The sequence below is a fragment of the Podarcis erhardii genome (assembly GCF_964252035.2).
Source record: "Podarcis erhardii genome assembly, chromosome: 2".
NCBI classification, from domain to species: domain Eukaryota; kingdom Metazoa; phylum Chordata; class Lepidosauria; order Squamata; family Lacertidae; genus Podarcis; species Podarcis erhardii.
Window position 1 is genome coordinate 29,845,622 of NC_138498.1, and position 20,523 is coordinate 29,866,144.

The window sequence follows — 20,523 nt, forward strand, 5'->3', positions numbered from 1 at the left end:
CTGTTGTGGCTGATGAGAAACAAACCAGGATCTGTCTTACCATTTCTCTCCTAATACTGTATTCTGCTCTGGTCAGACCTCACCTGGAGTACTGTGTCCAGTTCTGGGCACCACAGTTCAAGAAGGACACTGACAAACTGGAACGTGTCCAGAGGAGGGCAACCAAAATGGCCAAAGGCCTGGAAACGATGCCTTATGAGGAACGGCTAAGGGAGCTGGGCATGTTTAGCCTGGAGAAGAGGAGGTTAAGGGGTGATATGATAGCCATGTTCAAATATATAAAAGGATGTCACATAGAGGAGGGAGAAAGGTTGTTTTCTGCTGCTCCAGAGAAGCGGACACGGAGCAATGGATCCAAACTACAAGAAAGAAGATTCCACCTAAACATTAGGAAGAACTTCCTGACTGTAAGAGCTGTTCGACAGTGGAATTTGCTGCCAAGGAGTGTGGTGGAGTCTCCTTCTTTGGAGGTCTTTAAGCAGAGGCTTGACAACCATATGTCAGGAGTGCTCTGATGGTGTTTCCTGCTTGGCAGGGGGTTGGACTCAATGGCCCTTGTGGTCTCTTCCAACTCTATGATTCTATGAAACCACAGAGTACAGTGGAACCTTGGTTCTCGAACAGCATCGTTGATGAACAAATTGGCCCCCAAACGTGGAAGTAAGTGTTTTCGAACGTTTTTTGGAAGCTGAATATCTGACGCAGCTTCCACTTGAGTGCAGGAAGCTCCTGCAGCCAATCGGAAGCCACGCCTTGGTTTTCGAACGGTTTCAGGAGTCGAACGGATTATGTTCGAGAACCAAGGTACGACTAAGGCTTGTTCTTGGCTTACCAGACAATGCTCGTTTGGAGAGAAACGAGCCACAAGTCTGGATCTAAATGTAAACCTAAGACTAAGTTTTCCTTATTGAAAGGGAAGAGGGGAGGAAACACCAGCTGCTACATGCAGGCAGATAATAAGGCACCTCAGCAGACCATATCCCAAAAGTTTTCCTCCTCTCTTAAGGAACACACACTTAGGTTTCACCAATTTCAACAGGAGAATTAAGCATACGTCCAACTCTTCCACTGGAACAAATTATACTTTAAAAAGGAACCGCTTTGGCTGCATTGTGCCCAAGTTTTAAAAATTTATTACAAAGCCAAAATTCTTTTAAGAACGGCCTGCAAACATAGCAGAGCACAAACCACAAAAGAAAGGAACAGAAAAAAATGATAATACCATCTGAGCAAACTTTAGGGCACTTTATTTAACAGTGCTGAGGGGGGGGGGGGAAATCCTGCAATTTAGCAACTTCTGCAACACTGTTAAAACCCAAAACACTACCAAAGAGATCAGCACTTTCTAAATTCCAGCTATAAAGAAGGATTTTTGAAAGTCTGAAAGGCTGAGCCATTTCTTTTTCACCTCAACAAGCAGTGATAATATAATCCACCCATTCTTCCGCTCTCAGTTTAGTTCCTGTTGCCTGAAAAACAGAAAGGTTTTATATTTCTTTACAATGGGTGAAAGTTGCCTTTTTTTGGTCTCAGAATGAAATCTGTTTCCCACCTAACAGTTTAATCTAATTTGCAGCACAATCCTACTCAGAAGTCAAGTCCCACTGAGTTAAGTGGAACTTACTTCCAGGTAACTGGGTATAAAGACTGCAGCTAAAATGTACATAAACACCTCCTGAATTCTATCCTAAGATTGTTACAAACTGCAGACTTTGTTGGGCCTCAACTTCATGCCCAGCTTTCTCTCCCCTGCTCCTACCTCCCAAATTTTTTGGGCCCCTGAGGCAGAAAATCCCATCTGCAATTCTCCCCAGTCCCCACTTTTCAGAAAGTAAAAAGCAACAAAAATAAACAACATCATGCTGCCCTTTCATGACACTCAAATTTAGGTATCAACGGTAGGGTCATATCTGTGTTTGAACAGGATGCTGACATGAATCAGACATTTAAAATACAGCCTAAAAAGAACTCTGTGCTACCATGAGGTAGGGTGAAATGGCAAATTCTGGGCACCATTAAAAGCAGCAACTTGTCAATTATTTGGGGACTTTGCCTCTCCAGTACTAAAATCTATTCATCTGGCTTTGCTTCATGCTCCCATGATAACAATACAGTAGTAGCTCTGGTTACATACGCTTCAGGTTACAGACTCCGCTAACCCAGAAATAGTACCTCGGGTTAAGAACTTTACCTCAGGATGAGAACAGAAATTGTATTCCAGTGGCGCGGCAACAGCGGGAGGCCCCATTAGCTAAAGTGGTGCTTCAGGTTAAGAACAGTTTCAGGTTAAGAACGGACCTCCAGAACGAATTAAGTACGTAACCAGAGGTACCACTGTACTGAGTGGAAGTAATAATATTTATAAAAGTCTGTCAATCTCATCAATGTAGAAAATTTTTGTTCAATCTGGCGGCTTACAACACAGCAAGTCATCCACACACCTAGTGTAATGTACAGTGGTACCTTGGGCTACAGACGCTTCAGGTTACAGACTCCACTAACCCAGAAATAGTACCTCGGGTTAAGAACTTTGCTTCAGGATGAGAACAGAAATGGCGGTGCGGCAGCAGTGGGAGGCTCCATTAGCTAAAGTAGTACCTCAAGTTAAGAACAGTTTCACTGAACAGACCTCCAGAACGAATTAAGGTCTTAACCTAAGGTACCACTGTAATCATTTCTTCTTTATGAAAAGTATTTGTGAATGAATGCATATGAAACATACCTAAAACTGCATAATCCACATAAATATATTGCATTCTTATGTATGTATTTTTTCACTTACGGTATCTTACCCAACAAATATTCATCTGCAATGCATTTGAATTAGAATACACCTTTGGACTTAGTTGGCCTGCTCAGGGGCAATTCATATAACAAATTTATCCACTCAAGTGTGCAGATGGTAGCAAGTGAAAGCACAAAGCACAAGGGCCTTTTCAGTAGTGGCGCCCACCCTGTGGAACGCCTTCCCATCAGATGTCAAAGAAATAAACAACTATCTGACTTTTAGAAGACATATGAAGGCACTCCTGTTTAGGGAAGCTTTTAATGTTTGATGTTTTACAGTGGTACCTCGGGTTACAGTCGCTTCAGGTTACACGTTTTCGGGTTGCACACCACGATGAACCCAGAAGTACCAGTACGGGTTACTTCCAGGTTTCAGCGCTCGCGCATGCGCAGAAGCACTAAATCGCGCATGCGCAGAAGCGCCGGATCTGCGCGGTGCTGCAAGTTGCGAACTCTGCAGGTTGCAAACGTGCCTCCCTCACGGATCATGTTCGCAACCCGAGGTTCCACTGTATTGTGGTTTTACTATTCACCTGGGAGTTGCCCAGATGGGCAGGGCATCATCATCATCATCATCATCATACTGCAGGCCCAGCACTGACTGGATCCCTTAGAGAAAGTTAGAAAGGCTTTGCTTCCTTTTTAAATCTACACTATATTAGAGAAAAAGAAAAATGACAAATAATACCAAATACACAAGTACTGTCTGGGTGGAGCATGTAATAAAGCACAGTAACAGTATTCTTGGCACAGACATCCATCACATACCAGCCAACACAGCAAGGTGGATGAACAGATTCTTTCAAACAAAGCATAGATAGCTGCACCTTATGACAGTCCTTCTACTGGTATTTAAGTAGCAGGCATTCAGATGGGTTTAAAAGCTCAGGTGCATGCCAAATTTAATTAAATCTTCAAGGGAACTATGCTAGGCAACAAGCACAGCCTCATCAATACTTACACATTTGGAAACACAATTTTATTTCTCCCTACAGCATCTCAAACCAAAACTGGGAGACCAGATTCTTAAAACTACCTTTAGAATTTAAAAATCAAGAATTAAATTCAGAACTATTATGTTGCATTTTCTTTCCCATCAAATAGCTCAAGCCAGATTGAGACTCATTTGCTGATAAACACTCCTATTTCCTTTCAGTGACTCTTTTCAAATCGCACAACCAATTAAAGAACAATTCATTGTTTTTTTTCATGCAATTAAAACATGTGGCCTTCCCCAGCATAATCTCTAGGTTAATCACCAGGCAATTATTTCCTTACACCTGCATCTAAAACAACTGAAAAAGGCCCTAGTATCTGTTGTCCTCTATGCTTAGCTCAGAAAATATGAAAAGTATAGTTAGAGATAGGTAGCCGTGTTGGTCTGCCATGGTCAAAACAAAATAAAAAAATTCCTTCCAGTAGCACCTTAAAGACCAACTGAGTTAGTTCTAGGTATGAGCTTTCGTGTGCATGCACACTTCTTCAGATACACACTGTGTATCTGAAGAAGTGTGCATGCACACGAAAGCTCATACCTAGAACTAACTCAGTTGGTCTTTAAGGTGCTACTGGAAGGAATTTTTTTATTTTGTTTTGACTATGAAAAGTATAGTTAGTCTTAACCTCCAGTTACCATTTGGTTAAACCCCGACTCTACAGGATAAAGTAGCTGGTAATGGTTACACAGTGCATATCAAGGCAGGAAGAGTTTGCACCGAACAGCTGAAAAATAAACTCATCCACCTAATCCAACCAGATTTAAGCAAATTGCTGGTGAAGCAAATTACAACTCTCATTATCACTGTCTAGTGACCATGCTGGCTATGACTAATGGACCTTTGGAGTCCAGCATCTGGAGGGCCGCAGATTAGCCATCCACTTATCTACACACTACACAAATTTTGCACTGAAGGAAAACTTGCTTGCAACTTACAGTGACAGTGGTGTGCACAAAAACGCTGGAAAAACCAAGTGCCTCACTCATGTTCAAGAGCAAGCAGGGGATGGTTGAGACGAAACTATAAGGGCAAAGGCAAGTTCCCTAGAACTCTTGTTATACCCACTAATTTCATATGCCACTCTGGTCTATGACAAGGAAAAACAGAAAGCAAAAAGTTAGGTATGATGTCTTTAAGCCAGATAATGTTGACGGAATCTCTACAAACATATCCTTAAGACTTACTGTGCTTGCAGGTTTACAGGTGAGGCACCAACTGGAGAAAGCACAGACCTTAAACCCATATGAGGGGGGAAAGAGTAACCAAACAAACATGCTTGTTTTACTCCTTGAGTGTTGCTAGTCTATCAATGCCTGTGAAACAGGTCCTCTTCGCACAGCATCCATGCCTAATCATTTGGTTGTTTTTTTAAAAAAATTATAGTAGCCTTTTTCATCTTTTTTAGTGCATCAGTCTTCTTGAAAACAGTGTGTGTGTTTCCCCCCACAAAAAAGAACAATTTCCTTTCCTCAAGATTCATGCAATGACACTTGGTTGCTCTCACCAGGCAACAGAGACAGTCTGTCTTAAGACTCTCATGCCTGTCTCAATCTCTAGGGGACACTATCAAAATCTGATTAGAACACAGCATGGCGCTTATCAAGTGTGCTTGAAATCAGAAGTCACTGACTAGGTATTTGTCTTGTCAAATGAAAACCCCCCTCTGGCATAGGCAAGAGTAATTTATTTATTCATACATGCATACTTAAGCTTGGAAGTGAGGAAAGAGCAAATGAAAATTAAGAGACCAGGGAAATATTGTTAACAGAAGGCACTCTGATATATTCTGTGTGTGTTATCAAACACGCAATGCTATAGGAAGCAAGAAGGGAGTGAAGAGTTCTCAGTAGTTAATTCATTAATAAAAATACATCAACTAATTTGGTTTTTTTGAAACTCTACTCTATAGCTTTCACAAAGTACTCTACTACAGCTTAGTGTAGACTTAAAGGTAAAGGTAAAGGGACCCCTGACCATTAGGTCCAGTCGTGACCGACTCTGGGGTTGCGGCGCTCATCTCGCTTTATTGGCTTCCGGGTCATGAGGCCAGCATGACTAAGCCGCTTCTGGTTTACCTTCCTGCAGGAGCAGTACCTATTTATCTACTTGCACTTTGACGTGCTTTCGAATTGCTAGGTTGGCAGGAGCAGGGGCCAAGCAACGGGAGCTCACCCTGTTGCAGGGATTCGAACTACCGACCTTTTGATCGACGAGTCCTAGGCTCTGTGGTTTAACCCACAGCGCCACCCGCGTCCCAGTGCAGACTTACACACGTTAAAATTGTTATTATTGTTACCACCACTATCTCTGCATCCTACCTTTTCTCCAAGGAGCTCAATTCTCTTCCACTCCATTTCACTGTCCAACCCTGTGCGGTAGGTTAGGCTGATAGACCGTGACTGGCCCAAGGTCACCCAGTGGCCTTTAAGGCTTGGAACCCTGATATGTGATGGCGCACACATGTGCACAGTGCCAAACCGGGAAGTGACCAGTCACTAAAAGGGCGGGGTGGGCATAACAGGGTGTCTCAATTGCACGCAAGCACATAATGACCCAGAACGCAACTCAGGGATTGTCTGTAGTAGCTACTAGTGACAATGGTTATTTAAGCCACCTTGAAAATGTTCGTTATCCAGAAAGGTGGCTTGTAAAAGTTTAAAAATAAATAAAAGTTGCAGCTTTACACTTGGATGACCACGCAGCTATCACTTAAGATGGCTCAAGCCCTCCTGGATGAGAAACATGTAAGTATTATTATTACCCCAAGCGGCTTCTATGATCTGACCTGAAACTGGCCAAACTATGGGAGTAATGCCAACGTATAGCTTGCCTATTAAGATACAAGCATTACCATATGTAGTTAGAAGAAGTACCACGCAGATCCTGCTGGAATCCAGCACCAGTGAGGAGAACAAGTAGTGATTTTTTAACCCAGAGGCCTTTACAGGCAAACGAAAAGCAAGCAGTGCCCTACCTGCAGCTCCTTGTCAGAGTATTTTTGAGGGTTCTTGCTCCCTTGGCTCTTCTTCCGGAGCTTCTTCAGTTCAGCCTGGCACTTCTCTAGCGAATCCCCTTTATTCCTTTGCTCGGTTTGGTACTTCTTCAGAGCAGCCTGTATGTGGAAGAGGTGTGAGTAGCTGAAACAATAATATGCTGAAGGAGTTGAGCAGAGATTTCCCCTGCTCCTAATGAGCGCAGCTAACATCCTCCCTACAGGCAAGAAGGTCCTGACCTCACACCTGCTGAAGAGGGTATGTTTTGAATGAATACATGTTTAGAGAAAAAAGCTGGCTTCCTCTGGGGGAAGTGGAGAAAACACATTTCCAGTAACCAAGAGAACAGGGGTCCTAGCAGAAGGGAAAGTTAACACAGCATGCTCTTACATGCTTGGGAAAAGGGCTGTGTTTGGGTTTTGAAACCTTTTGCCCTTCTTCTTTGGGTGTAGTAGTTCACCCTGAATTTGGAAGCCTTAAAAAATAATAATAAAGAGTCTGCAGAGGGAGGAACTAAGAGAGGAATCCCTTATCAGTTTGGAACAGTAGAATTCAGCTCAAAAAGAACCACCCAGTTTTCCCAAGAGGGACTGGTGCTGCTATTTTAAAGTGATGTCCACTTCTAATTACTATATGTCCCTTTCTACCAAACTAATGCTTGGCAAATCAGTGGCAAGCAGACTGTTAGAAACTAGGCTTCTTATCTGGGCTGTAAATTAAGCTGCAGTGATCTGGGTTTTCAAAGTTCTGGAAGTTTCCATTTCGTTCAGGAGGAGAGGAGAAGGGAGAGTGGTCCATGTCAAAGTTTTGGATAATAGAATGAACTGAAGAAGCAGACATATACACACACAGGCTGAGTTTTTAATGTAAAGAATTATCACCTCTGCTTCCATGGCAATGTTACCTACTTCAACTTTAGTAGCATAAACATTCACAATCCCACTGAGATTTAATGACTCATAACTCCCCGTGTTCATTTCATATCTAGAGATGGTCTGGTTATGCTCCCACACAAATGAGAAAGTGCTGGATTTGAGGATAATTTATCTAGTTCTGTTCAGATTAACAGAATAGAGCAGAGAGTCTACATTAAGAAACCATTTGTATTCTCTCTTTAAAATTTTAGTGCAACTCAAACTCTTCGCAGACACAACCATAAATAGGAAGGTGGTGGGAGGGGAGAACAAGAAAAACAATGGGCTTTCATTTCCTGTTTCACAAGCTTCTCCAACATATTTGAAATGGATTTTTTTGCATCTCTGGGGTACAGGGGAACTGAGTGATATGTGAAAGTTCCCCTTTCAACAGAGAGAAGTTCAGAGAAAGAGTGTGAAAGTCAACTGCACTCTCCTAGCTCTCTTATCATGTCCAAAATGTCTCTTGTTTTGAATGCAAAACACCAAAACTACAACACAAACCTTGCAGCAATACAATGGGTTTTGAAAAAGTGAACCACATAAATTTGAATCCCGGTGGTTTTAAACCTACAAAGGATGAACACACTCACGATATCTTAACAGATAAAGCATAATCTGAATTAAGTGAATGTAGTTCAGAACTTGTCCTTCAGAACATATCTTAAGAAATGCCTTGCAGGATCAGTTCAAGGTTCAACTAGTCTAGCAGAATTTGCAAGAAACTCGGCCACCGGTAGGTTGATATGTGCACCCAAATCATGATCTTCCTTGCATCTACCCCTTGTCTTGGAGCAGCCCAAACAGTTATGGTAGTAGATCAACCAGTTAAATGCTACTATAAATGCAATCAGATTTGAGCCGGTGATCAGATTTACATTAAATATAGATTACATAGTACTTACACTTAGATACCGTGAATCCAGTTCTACTTTCTGCTCCAGTTGTGTCAATAGCTCATTGTGGAAGGACTTCAGCTGAGAACCAAACAGAATTGGGGGGGGGGGGGAGATAACATCTTTAACAATTTCAGTATGTGAATACAAGAAAGCATGCCATGAAGGGCAACTAATCCACATGGGACCTTTGCATCTGAGCATGTGTACACAAAACAGAACATGAACCAGTACAATAATATAATACGTAGGACAAAGAAGCACCAGAACAGCCAAGCCAACTCTGAGAAGACAGGTGTGTTTTATTTATTTCACAACAATTATATGCCACTTGACTGTAATAAAACCTCAAAGCTGTTCACAAAAAGAACAGAACAGTAAAATTATCACTTAAAATAAAGCAGTTTTTAAAAATGTAAAAGCACAATAAAGAATCAACGAGCAGTTATAGGACATGGGGTGTACCTGCAACAACATAAATCAAGTGGAAATGCCTATATTTTTCCCCTGAATAAAATATGAGGAAAGTTTACCTGCCTTTCTGCAGCAAAGAGCTTTCCTGGCGCTGCATGAAATCAATCGGTCAAGCAAGAATCTTGGTCCACAATCAGGTTTTTTCCCCCTGCAGCTTCAATTATTTCTCTGACATTGCCGAGGCCAGCATATGATTTATGATTTTGTTTGCCTCATGGCTTATTCAACAGGGGGTCTTATTCTTATTTAAAGGACTTGGCAACTATTTCACAACAGATGTATTTTAGATCCACGTGTATCAAACAGACTGCCTCTTGGCCAGCCTCTGTAAAAGGGACATGTCAACAGGAAGTAAAGTGCTTACCATCTCTTCCAACTGATTCTGAATCTGTCTGTGGACTTCGGCCATTTGGAACAGAACCTCCCCTAAAAAAAGGCAAAGACAAAACAAGGAGGGAAGGGAGACCAAAGGAGACGATTTTTAGAGACCTTTCTGCATCAACCTTCTCTCTCTTCCCTTTCCCTTCAAACTACAGACCCACAGTTGTTTTTATTTTAAAAAAAATCACTTCAGTTTTGCTGGTGCCTGAGGAAAGAACACTTCTTTCGGAGACTCATTTAAGACCAACTCAGTTTACACATACAATACGTGCTACCCCAGAATACATGGTCAGTTAGGCAAAAAATTGACACCCAGCATCTTACAGTCTGCTTCTCTCTGTTTGGCTGTGTCTATCTCTCACCAGGAGATAGTTATTCTTTCTCAAAAGTGCATTATAAAAGGTTGAGCATCTTGTGATGTTCTATATTTAAGGTTTGTCTTTACGTGCAAAAAATAATAAAGCATTTAAATAGAGAATACAGAAATGGTAGAATAAGACGAATTATCAATGGTGCTTGGGTATACTAAAGGTTGTGTGCAAGTTTCAACAGTGTTCGTTGCAGAACGCTTTGCGCTGATTGACAAATCCTTCGTGCAGACAACAAGCCAACTCAAGTTTTCTGCAAGTTTATTGATTTCCCTAGAGACCCTCATTCAGCAACAGATGTATTTCCTTAGAGGAGACTCTGTGAACATTGCTCCCACTTCCAGAACAAAAGAAGAAGCACAAATGCAATCTTTTAAAAGATGTTATTTGCCAAACAAGTGGCACTTCCCCCAAACTGGTAGGAGCATATTTCACACCAATTGGCTGTTCAGCAGTAGTAGCCTTGCTTTCAAATAACAGGCACGACTGCTATGTGGACATTTCCAAGCCCATTGGTTAGTGGCACCTTGCTAATTATACTCCAGATTATTGTGGGGGGGGGGCAGACCCAAAGCAACAGCAGCATAATACCTTTATTAGGACCGGGGGGGGGGGTTGGGTTTTTTTAAAGGTTCTTTCAGGTTCACCACAACTCTTCTTCAGGTTGCATATTAAGCCCCCGACCCCCAAAAATCAAACGAAGGTGCAGCGTGTAGGGTTGCCATATTTCAAAAAGTAAAAACCCAGGACACCCTGAATGTTGTTGAGCTTGATGCAATTCCCAAGTCTGCAGCTTGTAACAGACTTAAGATGAAATGGAGGAATTTTAGAGGATCGGCAGAATAAGTTAATGGAGTATGTGGAGTTAGCGATGCTGACTGCAAAGATAAGAAACCATGATAAAACATACCATAAGAGAGGAATGGGAAAACTTTGGAGAACAGTTAAAGAATTTATTTATTTATATATATATTGAATTTATATACCGCCCTATACCCTGAGGTCTCAGATTTGTAACAGTTACATATATCTCCAAGTAGCAGTCAAATCAATTAGAAGGTGTAGAAAGATATGTAGCACAACTAAGAGTAAAAAGGAACCCATGGAGGGGTGTGGAAGTCGAATAATGTAGAAGGATAATGAAGAATAGTGTGAAATGGATGTACCAATTTATTGTTAAAGAAAGTGAGTAAGTAAGTAAGTAAGTAAGTAGGGTGTGTGTGTGTGTGTGTGTGTGTGTGTGTGTGTGTGTGTAAGTAATGGGGGAATTTTAAAGGCAACTTAATTAGATTACATCATGCCTGGTACAAAAAGCTTGCATGTTGCAGCAAGGCATGCTGGGTTGAGGAGGCAATGGTGACTCTCCCTTCAAAAATCTAACAGCCAACGGGTATTCAGCTCTCTCTATGGCACTAATTGGAACACACAGGTTCCTCTTAAGGCAGAGAATGGAAATAAATCAGAACCTGGTAGCCGTTATATTGACAAAGTTGCAGATTAATTAACGTATGCCATCTATAAAAAGGTCCCATGTGCTCCAATTAGCACTAGAGGCACATCAAAATAACGGCTGCCTTTTAATATTTTCAGAGGGAGAAAGAAACCTTTGCTCCTTTGCCCTGGTAGCTTTTGGTGCTATCCAATATCTTTTTGCAGTAGACATGCATTTTAAACTTTCTCCTTTTCCATCTTAAAGCTATTATTGATTTAGGCTGGATTTTACATTAGACCCAACAATTCTCTCTCTCTCCTCCCACCACTTCACCCTTTTGTTATGTTGATTAATACCCAGCCTGAAGAATAATTCTGGCTCTCTATTTTGTGACTTTTCCATTGATCCCAATAAAAAAAAATATTATGCTGCTGCTGCTGTTTTTATCCACCCCCGCCTGCCCACAAGCAACTCAACATGGATGGCTCCATTTTTATTTTTATTTGGTCCAGAATGATACGGTGGTTTGCAGTTTGGTGAAAATTGTGTTAAGTAAGAGTTGGTTCAGCAGAACTTATAAGTAGTGAACATTCAGAAACAAGCAGGTTTTGGAATAGCATACATTGTCCCCTTATGTTCTCCTCATTTAGCTATATGGCCACATGCAGATCTCAACAGCAAACAGCTTCTCAGCTAAACTCTACCCACTAGTTATCCACACTGTGTTGTTGCAAAAGGAAAGGCACTGTTGAAGTGCAAGATCATCCTGCTTCTAATTTGCTCAACTTCCCACACATCGTATCAAATTCTTTCCCCCCACTTATACCTCTCAAACTGCTTTGTGATGATAAATCAGTTTAAACCAACTCAGGCAATTAGATCTGTTTTTGTATTTTCTTGCCCCTATAACAGTTTGAAAAGTATATTAGAAGGCATTAAGAGTTGCCCAGGGCTACCTGCTGACTCTCTAGTAGAACCAGACCTAGGATTCAGTATTTGAAAATGATTGATCAGTCGTTAGAGCATGAATTTGACATGAATTTGACGAAACTCCGTGAGGCAGCGGAGGACAGGAGTGCCTGGCGTGCTCTGGTCCATGGGGTCATGAAGAGTCGGACATGACTAAACGACTAAACAACAACAACAGAGCATGAGACACCTAATCTCAAGGTCACGGGTTCAAGACCCACATTGGGCAAAAAAGATTCCTGCATTGCAGGCGTTGGACTAGAAGACCCAGGAGGTCCCATCCAACTCTACAAGTCTGAGATTCTAATATGGCACACTGGGACACTCTTACTTAACAGTTCCCTAAAATTCAGAAAGCTACTATTATAACACAACCTTTTACTTGGCTACTTATGTTGAAAACTGCATTCTAAATTAACTACTGTTAGCTATTAACTCCCAAAAGTTGGAGAGGGTGCAAAATGCATGTTTAAGACAGCACACCCGCTTTCAACTGAATGCCGCCCCCCCCCCCAATCCCTGACACTAGAGGCAGTTTTTGCTCTCTACCAAGACACTGAAAATAGCACATGGTAGATAAACAAGAGAACCAAGTAAATAGACAAAAACTCTCTGGGGAGGAAAATGCCAAAGGTTTATTCCTTTAAAACTACAAACAGCAACTGCTGATTACAAGAGTTGCACAGGGGATGTAAGAAAATGGTTTCACTACTGTATCTACATGAGGCAGTTTATTAGATCGTCATTTTGGAAACATGCCCTGTAATTTTATAAGCTTTCTACAGTCAAGAAAGTTATTATTGTTAGTACTCAATACAGTATATGATGCAATTTATGTTGTACAGCTTTTCTAGCTTCAGAACCTGAAGCCATTGCAGCTCTGGCTGTGATCTTGCCAGAGCTGATAAAGATAATCGGGGTCAAATAAAGCCACCATTTGGATGGAAGGCCCAAGTGACTATTGAATTAATACCGCAGTACAGAGAATTGTGGGAGTGCAGTGAAGCCAAGGGGGTCTTTGAAAGCTGCCTTATATGTCTCTGCCTTTTCTGCTTTAAAGAGGTATACTCCTCCACTTTCTGCCAAGTGAGGAAGTCAATTATAAAGGTAGTCAATCATGACAAGTCTAGGGAAGGGAGGATTATTCCACTGCTGCAGGGAATGGCTTCACCAGACTTGTGTCTCCTTCTCCCTTTTATTCCAACCTAATAAAACCCCCCTTTGGCCACGCAGCTTCCTACATCTAGTAGAACATGGTGCCCAAGCACGTGGAGCCACATGCCGGCCATGTGTGCATATGTCATAAGCCACATAGTGGTTTACTGAGCACAAGAAATGCACTCATACACCATTCCCACTTTGCTCGCCCCTTGTGGCACAAGGTGGATAAACACATCAGACCATTTTGAAGGTCCAAACCAGGGCCACAGCTTACCTGTAGTTTTCCGCAAGAAACCACTAAGATCAGGCATAGGCAAACTCGGCCCTCCAGATGTTTTGGGACTACAACTCCCATCATCCCTAGCTAACAGGACCAGTGGTCAGGGATAATGGGAATTGTAGTCTCAAAACATCTGGAGGGCTGAGTTTGCTTATGCCTGACTAAGATCAAGCCCACAAACAAATAATAATGATTTCCACTGGTGACCTTGGACCAGTTACTCTCAGCCTCTCTTGCCTCACAAAACTGTTGAGAGGATATAAAATGTGAAGGGGTGGGGTGTTTATATGCTGCCTTGAGCTCCCTGGGGAAAAGGCAGGAGTAGAAATGTAATTAAATGCAATTGTGCTATAAGACCCTTGGCAGGTAAGATTTACAAGGACAATAATCTAGCGCAGGGTTTGGGAACTGCATCCAGGTGGCCAGATCCTTACCTGCCCCATACCCTCCTGCAGGAAACTCTTGACAAGTGCTGACCGTCAACCAAATGCCAGCACCTGCAAAGCACTGTGCCTATGCAAGCACCAATAATCATGACAGCCTGTGCAAAGGTACCAGGTTTTGCAAGCACCAAGCACCAACTGATTCCAGCTGCCTGCAAGCCCCACTTTCAGCAGGAAGCTGCATTTTTACCTACTCCACACATGTTGTCATATACAGCGATGGGCTCTGCGGGGTGGTGAATGCTTCCCTCTGTGAGGGAGCCTTCCCAGACCCGCTGAAAGAGGCGGTCATTAAACAGCTTCTAAAAAACCCCACATCTTTTGACCCAGCCAATTTGGCCAACTATCGCCCAGTCTCAAATTTACCATTCTTGGGCAAAGTGATTGAGCGGGTGGTTGCCAAACAACTCCAAGCACGCCTGGAGGATGCGGACCATTTGGTTTTTTTTTTTTTAAAATAATTTTTATTGGTTTTACAACATAAACAAAAAACAAACAAACATAACACGACTTCCCCAAACCTCCCCTTCACTGCATCCTTATTTTAAAATTTTTTAGCAATTCTTCATCCCTTTTTATATTTAATTCTCTTTAAAATTTTTTTTTATAAATTTCAATTTTTATAGCTGTAATTCTTTGTATCCAATCCCTTGACATCTTAACATTCCGTAATTTTACAACAGTTTTTAAGGTAAATTTTAAATTTTTTCCAGTCCTCTTCCACTGTCTCTCTCCTCTGGTCACGGATTCTGCCGGTCATCTCTGCCAGTCCCATAAATTCAGTCACCTTGGTCTGCCATTCTTCCAGAGTAGGTAGTTCTTTAGTCTTCCAATACTTCGCCAAAAGGATTCTTGCTGCTGTTGTTGCGTACATAAAAAACGTTCTATCTTTCTTTGGAACCGTTTGGCCTACCATGCCCAAGAGAAAAGCCTCTGGTTTCTTTACAAATGTCCACTTAAGGATTTTCTTAATTTCATTATAGATCATTTCCCAGTAGGCCTTAATCTTCGGGCAGGTCCACCAAAGGTGATAAAAAGTTCCTTCACATTCATTACACTTCCAACAATTATTGTTGGGCAAATGATATATTTTTGCAAGCTTAACTGGGGTCATGTACCACCTATAGATCATTTTCATTATATTCTCTTTCAAGGCACTACATGCCGTAGATTTAATGCCTGTGGTCCATAACTGCTCCCAGTCAGCAAACATGATATCATGACCAATATCTTGTGCCCATTTAATCATGGCTGATTTAACCGTTTCATCCTGTGTGTTCCATTTTAGCAGCAGGTTGTACATTCTAGACAAATTCTTAGTATTGGGTTCTAGCAATTCTGTTTCTAACTTTGACCTCTCCTTCTGAAAACCTAATTTTCTGGATGCGGACCATTTGGATCCCTTCCAATCGGGATTCAGGCCTCATCATGGGACTGAAACTGCCTTGGTGGCACTGGTTGATGATCTCCAGCGGGCTAGGGACAAGGGTGAGAGCTGTTTCCTAGTTCTGCTGGATCTCTCAGCGGACTTTGACACCATCGACCATAACATCCTTCTGGACCGTCTAGAGGGGCTGGGAGCTGGGGGCACTGTTATACGGTGGTTCCGCTCCTTCCTCCTGGGCCGTGTCCAGAAAGTGGGGGGGGGGATGAGTGTTCAGACCCCTGGGCTCTCACTTGTGGGGTGCCTCAGGGTTCCGTCCTCTCCCCCCATGCTTTTAAATATCTATATGAAGCTGCTGGGAGAGATCATCAGGGGGTTTGGGCTTGGGTATGCAGCCAGTATGCAGATGACACCCAGCTCTACCCCTCCTTTAAATCAGAACCAGTGAAGGCGGTGAAGGTCCTGTGTGAGTGCCTGGAGGCTGTTGGAGGATGGATGGCGGCTAACAGATTGAGACTGAATCCTGACAAGACAGAAGTACTGTTTTGGGGGGACAGGGGGCGGGTGGGTGTGGGGGATTCCCTGGTCCTGAATGAGGTAACTGTGCCCCTGAAGGACCAGGTGCGCAGCCTGGGAGTCATTTTGGACTCACAGCTGTCTATGGAAGCACAGGTTAATTCTGTGTCCAGGGCAGCTGTCTACCAGCTCCACCTGGTACGCAGGCTAAGACCCTACCTGCCCGTGGACTGTCTTGCCAGAGTGGTGCATGCTCTTATCTCCTGCTTGGACTACTGCAACACGCTCTACGTGGGGCTACCTTTGAAGGTAACCCGGAAACTGCAATTAATCCAGAATGCGGCAGCTAGACTGGTGACTGGGAGTGGCCGCCGGAACCACATAACACCAGTTCTGAGAGATCTGCATTGGCTCCCAGTACGTTTCCAAGCACAATTCAAAGTGTTGGTGCTGACCTTTAAAGCCCTAAATGGCCTCGGTCCTGTATACCTGAAGGAGCGTCTCCACCCCCATCGTTCAGCCTGGACACTGAGATCCAGCGCCGAGGGCCTTCTGGCGGTTCCCTCATTGCGAGAAGTAAGGTTACAGGGAACGAGGCAGAGGGCCTTCTCGGTAGTGGCGCCTGCCCTGTGGAACACCCTCCCAGCAGATGTCAAAGCAATAAACAACTATTTTACTTTTAAAAGACAACTGAAGGCAGCCCTCTTTAGGGAAGTTTTTAATGTCTGATGCTGTACTGTTTTTAATATTCAGTTGGAAGCCGCCCAGAGTGGCTGGGGAAACCCAGCCAGATGGGCGGGGTATAAATTTTTTATTATTATTATTATTATTATTATTATTATTATTATTATTACAGTACAATGTTAAGTGTAAGGCAGGTGGGTGTGCCAAATAGGGCTGGAGGCTCCTCACTTCTCATTCAGTGCAATACACACAAAAAGCATACCCCTGTCTCTTAAGGGTGTGGAGGGAGAAGCAGCAAGCACATAAACCTCTCACTGAAAAAAGAGGCAACTACTGTATTGTTATTACATTTATTAGCCGCTTTTTTTGACATGGCAACTCAAAGCGACTTAGCAATACATGCCAGTGAGTCAGCTGCTGTGAAAAAAGAGCCTGTCCTATTACCTACAGAAAAGCAACCCTGGAGGTAGCCTTTCCCCATGCCCCTGTGAATATATGAAACCACAAAATAGGATTAAAATACAGAGTAGCTTGAACAGGTTGGGAAGAGAACTATACAGTCATTGTAACAACACCTGCACACTGTACACAAAACCTCCCTGTGCTCAGATTATCAGCAGAGTACCAACTACAATAAAATACACTATCCCAACCTTTCAACACGGCACCCAAATATTGATGCAAACACAGGGATTACGAAGGCAACTTAATCTAGTCTGTCTTCCCTCGCATTTATCAGGATGAAGGGAACTCTGAGAAACATTTTGTGACAGTCATTGCCTTAAGGCAGAGAGCACTATGAATACCTAAAGCATTCCTCACAAATAGTTTTTGCCTAGCCTCCTCTGAAGTTTTCCAGCTGCTGAGATTCTGTAGCCTCCTTTGGCCAGAAGCAGCTTCAGCTTGTAGAATTGCTCTCCGCTTTGAAGCATTAAGTATGTAGGTCTTAAAACAGGAAAAACCTTGGCAAAGTCAAGGATGTGCTCGGAGGTAGAGTGCATGCTTTGAATGAAGGTGGTTCGTCTCCCAGAACCTCCAACAGTGTCCCTAGAAAGTCAAGGCCTTTGGGCATGGATAGTACCTAGGTTAGATGAACCAATTATCTTGGACTCAATGCAGGTTCATGCATTCTCATTCCACCTTGCTGCAAGACAGCCTTCTATCATCTGAATAACTGCCCCATCCTTTGAGAATGTCACCAAGTCTGTAAAAATGACTTCTTCCGAACATTCAAGTTGTCACAAAATCTCACTAAGATGTTATAGGTTGGAGGGCGACATACACACCTGCCGCTAAAGCCTAGAAATTAATAAATGGTAAGATTTTGATTACAGTGGTACCTCGGGTTACAAACACCTCGGGTTACAAACACTTTGGGCTACATACTCCGCTAACCCGGAAGTAGTATCTTGGGTTAAGAACTTTACCTCATGATGAGAACAGAAATCACACGGCGGCGGCGGCAGCGGTGGCGGGGCAGGCCCCATTAGCTAAAGTGGTACCTCAGGTTAAGAAAGGTTTCAGGTTAAAAACGGACCTATGGAACTACCGTATTTTTTGCACCATAACACTCACTTTTTTCCTCCTAGAAAGTAAGGGGAAATGTCTGTGCGTGTTATGGAGCGAATGCCTGCGGGTGGCGGGGGGGGGGGGGATCTGCTGCAGTCATGAGCAGAGGATCCATGGTTTCCCTTCCTTCCCTCCTCCATGGTTACAAAGCATGGATCCACATGGATCCTCAGGATTTTTGCATTGGGCTACTCCAAACTCACTGTCAGATCACATGTCTGTGGCCACAGCATGAACCACAAAAATCATATATCCACTATTTCATTTAGAATATTTTTTTTCTTGTTTTCCTCCTCTAAAAACTATGTGTGTGTTATGGTCTGGTGCGTGTTATAGAGCGAAAAATACGGTAATTAAGTATGTAACCAGAGGTACTGTATTTGGGATATGAGAAATACAAGCTGCAGAAGAATTCCTCAGCTATGCAAAACTATGCAAAACTTCACAAACACCCTGGGTGAGCTCCTGGAACCCTCTGGAATCTTGTTACCACTTGGTGGGGGTGGCGCAGCACCCAAGTTTTGTAACAATATTGACCCTTTGAAAAAGCTTATCTAAAGCAATAGTTTCCTAATTTGCAGCCTGTAATTTTTCTTCCTGGGCTTTGACTCGCACACTGTAGTTACAGGACGGCATATGAGGGAAACAAAATGAAGTTGTAAGTCATGTTATCTGCTTAGTATGAGCTTGAACATATCAAAGCCGTCCTTAACTCTGGCTGTCACCCACTGTAATTAAGCACACCGTGTCTACATGCAGTGTATGGTTTCATGCATGAAAGGAAGGTCTGGGCAAAAAGGTTAAAGCCACAAAACCTACAGGAAATTGCTTTCTGGTTGAGATGCTAAATAAATGGGAAGTGACTAGTTCTTGTTGTCAGGAGAACAGCAATACAACTTAGGAAATTTTGCTGCATACTCCGCAGAAAAAAAATGTCCAGCAACTTTCCCTTTCAAAATAACAAAGCAATACTAGCTTAATTTGTATACAAAGCAAAAAGCCAGTTTTAAGATCGCTTGAAGACTGGAAGTTTTGCAGACAAATCTTGAGAATTGTAGCTTTCATGTGAAATTATGTCCTGCAGCAATTATCCAGACTCTGCTTTCTGAAGCATAATTGCACCCATTGATGATTTGTGTGAATACGGACAGTTAGTATGGAGAACAGCTCTTATCTGTGTCCATTAAAACATTAAGTTAGTTGGACCTTTACAAAATCAGTAAAGAAACAACATATGTCCCTGCTTCAGAGTGTTTCCATTTTATCTCAGAAAAGGACCAGTGATAGGGAAAGTTCCTGTTCAGCCCACAGAAATCCTGTTCTAGATGTTCTTGGCACTGATAAATATTTTATTTAATTAATGGTATTTTTATACTGCCCTTCATGCAAATATATCTCAAGGTGGTTCACAATGAGAAATTACAATAAAGAACTATTACATAATTGGATTTAAAAAAGAAAAGATTTACAACCCAAAACAGGTGCCTACAAGTCCGTACTAGTCAAGACTGCTAATGTAGAAATGGTGGTCAATACTGAAGGCAGATCCTTTTCGAGCTAGTAAACAGAGTCAGTTTCTTAAATGTAACTAACACATGTCACCATCATTGTTTTACCATGTCAGAAGATTAGCTTCTACAGAAAATTTTCTGAGTTCCAGTGATAGTTTACATACCTTGCTACTTGGGAACAGGGCATTTGGAGCTAATAAAACTATTTCCAAGCCCAGCTGACCAGAAATGTAAAAAGTAAGTAAATAAATAAAAATGTGGGTTGTTTCCAACAAAGTCAACCTGTTAACAGAAAGACCTCTGTGACAGGCCTTCCTCTTCCCTCTTTGCCTCGCCAAAAAAAACATTGTGAGGCTTCCCTCAACCCTCCATAGCAGATTTGGGGAGCTGGGTGCAGGGGGGACATGGATAAAGGGAGATGTAGTCACTGTACTAACAAGTTCATAGGATGAAACCCAGTACAGTATTTCTCTCTCTCTCCCCTTCTCTTTTTAAAAGGAGTTTTCAGAGACAAGTGTCTATCTCTAGTCTGGTAAAAAGATTTTTCGATGTACATTTTGACCAAAGAATCTTTTCAAGCCTATATCGGCAAAAGGAAGTGGAAAATCCTGCCTGTTTTTCTAGTTGTTACCATTGCTAAAGTGCTCAAAATAATTATATCGCACATGTGCAAAATAGATTGTGCTTTCCGCCATGAAGATGTAGAGTGTGAGAGAGAATGCTGTGGACTCACTTTCCTATATGCAAGGGAGGCAAATTTACA

General features: G+C 42.4%; 1 protein-coding gene across 5 annotated transcripts in view; it reads right to left on the reverse strand.

Annotated features, from left to right (window-relative positions):
* Positions 1–20,523, reverse strand: part of BAIAP2 (BAR/IMD domain containing adaptor protein 2) — a 146,519-nt gene that overhangs the window by 66,979 nt on the left and 59,017 nt on the right. For all 5 annotated transcript variants that reach the window (XR_014153302.1, XM_081849736.1, XM_081849739.1 and 2 more), the window contains exons 4-6: positions 9,427–9,488; positions 8,598–8,669; positions 6,760–6,897 (exon numbers count right to left, since the gene is read on the reverse strand). Coding sequence is in view for 4 of the 5 variants with exons in the window: in XM_081849736.1 (XP_081705862.1) it covers positions 6,760–6,897; positions 8,598–8,669; positions 9,427–9,488 (272 nt within the window). In the remaining variant the exon portion in view is untranslated. The remainder of the gene's footprint in view (positions 1–6,759; positions 6,898–8,597; positions 8,670–9,426; positions 9,489–20,523) is intronic.